General features: G+C 50.5%; 1 protein-coding gene across 3 annotated transcripts in view; it reads left to right on the forward strand.

Annotated features, from left to right (window-relative positions):
* Positions 1 to 3,138: 3,138 nt before the first annotated feature.
* The window catches only part of FRZB (frizzled related protein), a 19,302-nt gene continuing 12,466 nt past the window's right edge, over positions 3,139 to 9,974 (forward strand). For 2 of the 3 annotated variants that reach the window (XM_027887838.1, XM_027887839.1), the window contains exon 1: positions 3,139 to 3,775. In XM_027887838.1, the coding sequence (XP_027743639.1) occupies positions 3,322 to 3,775 (454 nt within the window). In that variant the 5' untranslated portion in view covers positions 3,139 to 3,321. The remainder of the gene's footprint in view (positions 3,776 to 9,974) is intronic. The other variant, XM_027887840.1, reaches the window with a different exon arrangement.

Consider the following 9,974-nt stretch of genomic DNA (forward strand, 5'->3'; position numbering starts at 1 on the left):
AAAGCAATAAATTAATGCCAGGCAGTTCCTTATTCGGTTTCCTTCTGGGGAAGGGTGCAACAACCAACCTCACAATTGCTTTTCATCTTCTTTGCAGCCTTCCTCGTGCTGCTCTGCTTCTGCATCCCCAGATAAAGTTGGTCAGCCACTCCCAGAGCTGTGAGGGTTATCCAGCCACCTCCCACTGAAATCCATCCTTATGGCACTCCAGGGCAACCCAGGTGGTTTTGTTAAACGGGGTATGGATGAGTAAGTTGGGTCCTGGGCAGTGCTGTGCACTGTTGTGGGTTACCGTGACTCTTGTGGAGCATAAATCACAATAATAAACTTTTCCTGTGATTTTTGTAGGAGCTTCTCCAGAGGCAAAGCCTTGCCTTAGGCCTCAGCCCCACCGAGCTGTTGTTTATTCTAGGAAATTACTCTGTGTGATACTCTGGGCTGTGTTATTATTCTTTAAATTCATAGGTCTGTACCAGCCTCCCAAAGCCCACCAGGAAACTCCCAGGCGGGTACTGCTGATCCTGGCTTACTGCCTGGGCACACTTTTATTAAGAAATTCTTGCTGGCCATGCATGACATCGAGCTGATAGAATGATGATACCATAGTTTGACTGACCCCTTTTGGAGTTGTCCAAGCTTAGGAATCGAGTTGCTGTCACCACCCACTCCCAGAGGTTTAGCGCTGCCCTTATTGATGGGAGAGAGTTTTCGTTTTCTTCGTGAATCTTAAGAAGGTGGTGAGAGAGAGGAGAATTCCCAACAGTGGTGTGGTGGCACCCAAAGTAAAAACTACTTATTTTGAGACTGGTGGCAAATTCCAGATACCACAGTGCACACTTTCTCCCCCTCGTCCCCATTTTAAGTAGGTGCACCTGTTTTAGTTCCCGTTAGCAGTTTGGGTGTTCTGCAGCATGTGAAGACACAGAGCAGACGTTGCTTTGCTCTTTTCCCCCAGCCACTTTATTTCCCTGCTAGTGGAACCTCTCCACCTGCAGGATAAAGCATTGTCATAGCATGAAACCACAGCCCTCCTCTTCACTATCTCCTGCTTTCCCAGCCTCCACATCTGGTAAAAAGTGTCGAGACCGGCCACAGTGCCCCTGTGTAACAGAAAATAACTCAGCAGCCTTTGGGGTGTAGATATTTGGTAAAAATAGCCATGGTTTGGGTCAGTGACTGGATTGCCAGGTTTCAGCCAGAGGTGAATTTTTTTCCACCTGCTCTAAGCTGTTTTATACTGGAAGCAGTAAGAGGTGATGAATAAGCCCCATAAGCCAGCAGCCCCCCATCCTGCTGGCAGCTGATCTGTCCTGCTCACCACGGCACGAGGGGCTCGCCAGCAGAGCAGGGCAGTGGGCAAAGCTCTGCCAGCTGAATGCATGGGAGGCACCTTCACACCAGCACTGGAAGATGTGAAGCCCAGGTCACATGGGAACATGTGCTGGTGTTGTGAGCTCGTGGAGATGTTGACATTTTTACATGTTCTGAGAAAGAAGTTGCAGTAATTTTTACCATTTAAGAAAGACGTGCAGTGTCATCTCGTGTAGACTTGGGGTTAAACAACTAAACTTATTTAATTGATAGCCTTATAGCAGGCATAGGAATATTCAGCATTATCAGTGCTTTTTTCCTACAAAGCATAGGGAATGTTTTAAAAGCTGTTCTGTGTAATTATGAGTTCTATAACAGATTGCAGGCAATCTGAAAAAAATATTCCCAGCAATACAGAGATGAGAAAATGTCACATTGTTTGTTCATAACAGTGGCTCCTTTGCATTGCTCTGGCCTATCTTGCTGGACTCAGATACTCTGGGATGCACCACTCCCACATCCATCATCTGTCAGGTAAGGTCCCAGTATATTCAGTTCCCAACCAGCTGGGTAAGGTTTTTATTACACCACATACTTTTTAAACACTTCTTTTTTACACTGCAAGGAGAAATTCAAGCCTGAGACTGCTGTGACTAAATTTGAGGAGCTGAGAGGGTAAGTCAAAGGAGGTCTCTTTGATTCCCCCTGCAGACGAGCAAGCTTCCCTTTGCCAGCCCTCACAGCTGTTTTGCCAGCCTGGATGCAGGCTCAGGAGCACAGGCACCCTGACCCCTGGCTCCCGAGGCTGTCACACACACACACGTGTGTGTGGACATCTCTGCCTGTCTCCAAGGCCCAGAGTTTCTTCTGGGGGTGCAGGGAACAACACTTTGGTCCTTGAAATTAGCACCTGCTTGTGGAGGTGGGCAAATAAAATACCTCCACTCCACTGGTCCTATTACAACTCCTTGTTTGCTTGGCATGTGCCTTTGCTGGAGCCAACAGGACTTTGGCAGCAGAGTTAAAGGGATCAAGGTTTCATCTGCAGTCATAAAGTTAAAAAATGCCAAAAAGCCCTCCCAGGCTTAAGACCCTGTGTTTCTGAGTCTGTATCCATAGTTGCTTTCACAGCCCATCCACATTTTTGGTCTGGTTTCTGAGCACTGGCTTGTGGTAGGTATGTTTCTACTCACAGGTTCGATTTAAGGGCAGAGGCTGGAATAATAAACCCCCTAATACCATAGAAAAGCTAAAACAAATGCACAGTCGAGCAGTTGCTCAGTACCTTTATAACTAGAAAGGATTTATTCAGTTAATAAATGTCAGCTCCTTTTCTCTGGGCAACCCGGTCTACTGGATGATGTCCCAGCCCATGGCAGGGGCTTGGAACTGCATGACCTTCGGGTGCCTTTCAACCCAAAACATGCTATGATTATATCAAGGCTCTTTCAGATCAAGTCGGGATCCCCTTTGTTGTGCCACTGCTCTTCAAGCTTACTTAAACAATATCTGTTTGTTTGTTTTTATTTTAATCTTCTGAAAAGAAAGCACCCCCAGCTCCCCAACCCAGTCTCCCTCATTTTTTTAAGCCTCTCAACATTCTTACAGGCTCTCCTCTAAAACTGGTCACCCATCACTATTTCTAGGTGACGTGCTCTTTGTGTGCATCTCCTTCTTAAGCACCGCACCCGGCACAATGTGTGCAAAAACCAGGTATTTCCCCAAAAAATACGCGAATGTAGCTCCGAGACGTTGCTCTGGAATCGCGTCCGTGTTCTCAGCAAGGTTTTTACTTCGGGGAGAGGACGGGGCGAACTTCTCTCGCGTTCTTCTCGGCGAGCAGAGCCGTCCCTCCCCTGCCCGGGGCTCTCCTTTGTTCGGGGCCGGGCTGCGGGGCGGAGAGGCGGGACCCGGGGGGGCAGCGCGGAGGGGCCGGGCCGGGCCTGGCGGAGCCGCCCCCGCGCCGCGCTGTGCCCGCTCGGCCCCTCGGTCACCGTCGGGGCGGCCGGCATGTGGCGGGGGCTGCCGCTGTTGGCCCTGGCCGGGCTGCTGGTGCTGGGGCGGGCGCCGCCGGGGCGGGGGGCGGCCTGCGAGCCCGTGCGCATCCCGCTGTGCAAGCCGCTGCCCTGGAACATGACCAAGATGCCGAACCACCTGCACCACAGCACGCAGGCCAACGCCGTGCTGGCCATGGAGCAGTTCGAGGGGCTGCTGGGCACCAACTGCAGCCCCGACCTGCTCTTCTTCCTCTGCGCCATGTACGCGCCCATCTGCACCATCGACTTCCAGCACGAGCCCATCAAGCCCTGCAAGTCCGTCTGCGAGCGCGCCCGCGCCGGCTGCGAGCCCGTCCTGGTGCGCTACAGCCACGCCTGGCCCGACAGCCTGGCCTGCGACGAGCTGCCGCTCTACGACCGCGGCGTCTGCATCTCCCCCGAGGCCATCGTCACCGCCGAGGGCGCGGGTGAGTGCGCGGGGACCGGCACCGGCACGGGGACAATGGGCGGCGGGCGGGGAGCCAGCCCAGCCCAGCCCCGCCGGCCCGGCAGCCCTGCCTCCCTTCCGCGCCGTCCGACTGCCCCCCGAGCCTCTTTGCTTGCCCTCCGCGCTTTTCTCTCTCTTCCCTGCCTTTAGTAACCGCTGGAAAAGTTTTGCTGTTGGACACAGAGGGTGTGTGACAAGTGACAGCCCCGCCGCCGCGCTGGGGATCGCGTACGAGTGTGGGAACGACAGCCCTCGTTCCGCATAAGCGGGAAGCGTTGCCGTATCCCGCTCTGGTGGTCCATCGGCAGCACTTGCTGGCTGAGAAGGCAGAGCCAGTCGAGAAGGGCAGCCCCCAGGCTGCCGACTCCTCCAGCCCCTCTGCTCGTCCCCGGCCACTCCCTCCCCAAAGTGGGGTGCTCCCCTCCCACACAAGGCCACCACTCCACAGATTTTGAGGAAAGAGCTGTGCCCAGAGGAGCCCCAAGCAGAAGTTGGGGGGCCGTGGTCTTCCCAGCCTCTTCCTGTGCCAGTGGTGACACACGCACACCTGAAGGGGAGAAAACAAGCTCGTCTCTGTGGCCGGCACTGAAGGCACGTTCTTCAGCAGGTTCCTGGGCTCTAAAGTCACAGCCTGGTGAGAAGCACAGCAAAGGTGCAGCCTTTCACTGTGTTTTGTTCTCAGCATCCCTGAAGCCAAAGGCTGCCTCTGCCGCTGGAGGCAGCTCCAGTGCAGTCCTGATGGTACCACCGTGGCTTGAGGGGCTGTTGGAGCCCCTCGACTTTGTCACTGCATCCAGTTTCACCAGCTGAGCTCTCTGGCCCCAGGATGGATGGTGCTGGGTGTCTGGGGGCTGTCCAGTGGTACTGGGGAGGCAGGAGCATCTCTGCACGGTTGTGCGAGGGCTGCTCAGGCCACCGCTGTGCTGCAAAGCTGCTGTGGCTCAGGGACCCTGCTCCTGTCACAGCTGCCCTGGGGCTGGGGGAGTTGGCAGGGCACGGCTCCGGCATGGTGAGCCAAGCACCGCAGAAATACTGAATCCAAGGAGCTATTGAATAGGAAATTAAAGCAAGGCAGTGGGTGGTTATCACGAGTGAGCTTTGACCTTTACAAAGTGACTGCAGTTCCTGTCTTACTTCAGGAAAGCATTTGCTGCTGGTGGAACAAGGTTACGTTTCCTTTGCAGCGAAGTCACAGTGTTGGTGGCTCTGCCAGACCTCTCCATCAGAGGAGTGCAAGGGCAGTGCTGGGCTGGGGTAGCAGCCAGGAGGGTCAGAGGCTGAGGCAGAGCAGCACCCGTGCACCCCGAGGGCTCGTTGTGCCGCCTTCCCCCCACACACACACCGGCTCCTTCCGTGCCTGCAGCTGTAGTGCCAGGTTGTGAATCCCACCTCTCCATCCTACCCCAGCAGTGAATGGCCTGGGAATGAAAGGGGGATTTTTCATGCTATGCCCAGCACAGTATTTGACTGTGCTTCTGTCCCATTACCAAATGCTTTATATATTCCACTGCCAGTAATGCCAAACACTGTAATTCCTGTTTTCTTCTCCTAACAAAATACCACGCTTCGGTTTCCTGACTGTGCTCCCCAGCTCAGCCTTCCCAGGTAAGCTGCTCACTCCATTCCTCCATTTATTTACAGGCCAGGCAAACCCTGTTCCTGCTCTGACTCCATTCTCTGGCCCTTTACACCTCTTGAAATCTCCACTCAGTGGCCATACAGCGATATCTCTGGTCATTACCACTGTTTCTGTCTAACCTGTCTAATTGCTCCCCTCTTGCCTTTCCATCCTTTCTCCCCTTGCAGCGTCCCCAGCCCGTGAACCCAACCATCAATTTTTGCCGTCAGCTTCTGCTTTTTGGGGGCCACAGACCTGCTGGGGTGGTTTGGGGAAATAGGGTTTTGAACACCAAGCACCTTTCTCTGTGGCTTTCAAAACTGCCTTAAAAATGGCTCCAAAATGAGCAAGGCTTGGCAGGTCTACAGCGATTTGAAAGCAATCACATTCAAATCTGGAGGGAGGAAGCTTGGCTAAAATTGCCCCCGAGTTACCTATTTCTGAGGACCTCAGCAGTACAATAACCTCTTTGAGGGATTCCAGGGCCAGATCCATGAAAACTCTCTTTCAGTGAATGAGAACCTGATGACATTCTCATTTCTGGGCTGAAAATTTTGAACTGATGCATTATATACCAGCCTGAAAGAATCCTTCTTGAGGGAATAAAACTGCTCCTTTAGAAGGCAGAGTGAAGGATTCCTGTTCTAGGAAGAGGTAAGGTGAACACTTCCAAATTCAATTCTCCAAATAAAGGATTGCAGCCAAGTAGGAGACATGAATAACCAGCTGCCTGATGAGGAGCATGCAGAATACCTGCTCTTAGTTTATCTCCCAAGCATTCTAGCCCCTTCTGCTGTCTATAAACTACATCTAATAGAGCAGGCAGAAATATAAATCCATTGTTTCATGGACTTCTGTTGTAGAAGCCCACGGAACAGCCATGAAGCCAATTTCTATTCTTCAGAAGTGAAATCTTGGTTTTGCTTTTATTCTTTTGCTGCTTGTAGTGTAATAGGATTCTACTGTCTCCTTTCCCCTTGAGGTCTCTGCGTTGTTGCTGGTGAGCATTGGTACACTTGTCCGGTCTCTCCTGTAAGGCCTGAAGGGAGGTGTGGTCGGGTGTTTGTTGCTGTCAGAGCAGGGGTAGGGTTCACAAGCCCGATTTTCATTCCTTTTCCAGTACTAGACTGTGCATCCTTCAGAGTGCATGGGTCAGCTGGATCCAAGAGGCTGAGAAAGCTGATATGTTTTGGGCTTGGTTAGGGGAGTAGCTGTGCACACTCCCTGGGCTTGCGCTGGTGGGAGTGCTGATTTGGAGGTCTGAAGTTCCTCAGGTTAGAGACCACCTTCAAAGAAGTATCACATAGGAAGCATATGTTTTGTGATTTTTCATTCTCTTTGAGAAACATCAGGGTTGCTTCACAGCCAGAAGGGAGAAGGATGCTGTGGGCATGGTGAAGGTGTTCTGGATGCAGGTGTGATGCTGAATATTTTGGCTTTTTGTGGAGGAATCATCATCCAGGACGGAGGATGAAAAAGCCTCTGGACAATATATTAACACCCCCAATGTCAGATTAATGCATGCTAATGCCTGAAGTCTCCTATGGCATTTATCCCACGTCCCTGTCCTGCACTTTTGGGTGATGAAAGCGGTTCTGCTCGCAGACATTGATCCAAGCTGTCTTACATCTGCAGGAGGTTTGTTCACTCGCTCCATGCGTTTCAGTCTCCACGTGCATATGCTGACTCTTCCTCCCATCTATTAGATTATCTACTTCCCTCACACAGGGACCTGTCAAAACTTCTTAGGTCTGTGAAGCAGCAGGAATTGCTGATAGACAAAAACTGTCTCGTATCTAAAATTTCAGAGGCAGGACCTGTCTTTAATTTTCAGGTAATAAATGACCAGGCTGACCACGGCCATCATTGACATTGGGTTGGTGACTCAGAAGAGCACTTTGGAGCGTGTGCTTGGCCGCTGCTGCTGCCTAGCAGAGTGTTTGTGTCTCCAGCGACACGTTTATCCCTGTTTTGAAGGGGGAGCTGGCTGTAAAACCAGAGCAATGTGATGGGTGCTGTGCGAATTGAAGGACAGATCTGTCGGTCGGGTCCATCTCATCCTATTTTTTTTGTGTAAGAAAATAGCTGGGAGGCTTGTTGGCCCTGTTGATAAGATGTTGGAGGAAGGGAAGCGGCATCACAAGGTATCAACCACATGTAGTCAACACCCAGACCGGTTTGAGTGACTGTCATAAGATGTCTGCAGGGAATGTTGAATTTCTTTTTAAAAAGTATCATCTCTTAAACATCAAAGAAAATTACAGATTATTCAAGTGATGTACACCTGTTTTCTTAAATCTGATGTGAATCCCCGATTCCTCCATGTAGCCCAAGCCCTCCATGTCTGCTGGGTGAGTTCATAGTAACCCAGTATGGGAATCTGGCATTGGAGGCTTAAAAGACAGGCAAAAGAGCCGTTTCCCAGCCTTGTTTCTCATATGTTATTAACTTCATTTCCAAGACAGTGGTTTCCAAGCTCCACATTGAATTTGTTCTGACTCAGTCTTTGCACAGCAGTGCTGGGGGAGCGTTTCAGGCCTTGCTGAGGGTGAACAGTTGTGCCCAGGTTGTCATTTTAAAGCTGAGATTTGTTCAGGCATTTGCTCAAAATTTGGGAGCAGCCTCATTTTTCAGTTAAGGAACAAAATGGTTACAATCTTCAAGCCTGAAAGAGGATAGGAGAAGTGAATAAGAGAACTTAAACCTTATAAATGATGATAGCACCAATGACATTAGACTCTTGCTGCAGTCTGCCTTTGCAGGCTGAGTCCCCTAGAATGATTTTGCATTGCCTAAAGCCATTGTCTAAGCATTGAGTCAAGACCTGAGCCTTTAAATGTCATCAAAACCCGGTGGGATTTGTTACGAGGAATAATTTGTTATGTGGAGCAGTCTGCTCTGTGACTTGGAGTTTGAGTCCTCTGTATTAAATTTTAACTAGGATTGGTTTTCATATCACTTTGCTTCGCTGTGCATGTTTTTGCAACCAACTTTGCAAAGATCCTCTCTGTACTAAGAGCTGAAGTAGATGACAAGGTCTGAATTCATGCATTTTGGAAGGGTTTCTTAATTAATGTCATCATCTTAAGCAACTGCTATAAGTAAGATGTTCACTCAAAAGTAGGTGTTACCAAGTTTGTTCCCCTCTCCAAAACCTCTCACCCAAATCTGTGGTCCGGGCATTGTTATTTTGTACACTTCCTGTGCAAGTTACTTCTGTTTAGCTCTCCTTGTTAGTGTTTTGGTTTGGTTTTTTATATAGCATCCCTCTGAAAAGTGATTAATTAAAATGGCTTATTGGAAAGATCAGTTTGCATTCCTTCCCCTGCTCTTCAACAAAATTTAATAGGAAGCTTTTGGATTGGACCTCTGCATGATATTCCCTCCTTGGCAATCCTGTTAATCATTGCTGACAGACACCCTTTTCAGAAAGATTGCTTTACATAGACAGAACTTGGCACAGGGGCTGCCCCTGAAGAGAAGTGGAACAATAGGAAGTCAGTTGATTTGTGGGGTTTTTAAATGGCTTTTTGTTTTTCCTTCCTCTGTTTGCATTGCAGCTGAAGGTCTCAGCAGTGTCCATCTCTGGGTGCAGAGAGGCTGCTGGGGTCAGGGGCTGGGATTTCATGGTTGCTCACACCCACCTAAGATCTGGTGAGTGGCTGGTGGCAGGGCTGGCCCAGACCCTCTTCCCATCCCTTCCCTGGTAGGTGAGAGTGGACCAAACATACTGAGTATGACTGGGGAAGGGATCAGGGAGATAGGAAGCTTTTCCTGAGACATGTCAGATGCTGGCAGAGGTCTCCAGTCCCCTCCACAAGCCTGTGGTGCTCTCCATCAGTAGAAACCCCTTATCCCTAAATAAACAGGAGTGCCTCAGGGAAGATAAGCATCGAGGCAAGGTCAATATTTGCCTGGCCCAAGCCCTCCCAAGTAAGGAAATGAACCGTGAAGTGAAGTATCAGTACCTGTTTACCCCTTCTTTGCTCAGGGATGGACACCGTGCTCTGACCACAAGTACGGAGCAGCATGTGCTCCACAGCCCTGAAATGGGAGCCTCTTCTATCAACAGCTGCTCTGCACACAACATCGAACTGCTGCTGCTCCGCCCAGCTGCTTTGTGGGGTGCCTGCAACAAGTGGCTTCAGTTAGGATGAATACCCTGGCAGAGCAGAGTTAGGAAATGGGCTGGGGCTGTGGCATATTGTAATTTGGTTAAAAATAAGTTGCGTACTTAGTCGTGGCTGGGAACATCTGGTGTAAAGCAGTTTAGTTTCGTGCTTGTTTGCAAGCCTGGGTTTGTATTGGGCATACTGAGTGTTTGCCAGCCCGCCTGGAGTTGGTGTGAGGTGGAAGGACAGTTCCTCAGCCAATACCCGTGAGCATCACACCCCCTGTGGGCCAGGGAAGGCTGCAAACCCCTCACTGGGCTCTGGTTTATTTTCAGTTGTAATTTCAGTGTGAGTTGGGCTTGGTTGCCTCAAGCACCGTGAAGCCATGACTACTTGCATCAGCCCTTGCTTTAGGAAGGGGGAGTGTACTTCAGGGCTCCTTTTTCCTT

This window comes from Empidonax traillii, unplaced genomic scaffold (genome assembly GCF_003031625.1).
Source record: "Empidonax traillii isolate 1590-97213 ecotype Southwest subspecies unplaced genomic scaffold, ASM303162v1 scaffold223:size1722714, whole genome shotgun sequence".
NCBI lineage: Eukaryota > Metazoa > Chordata > Aves > Passeriformes > Tyrannidae > Empidonax > Empidonax traillii.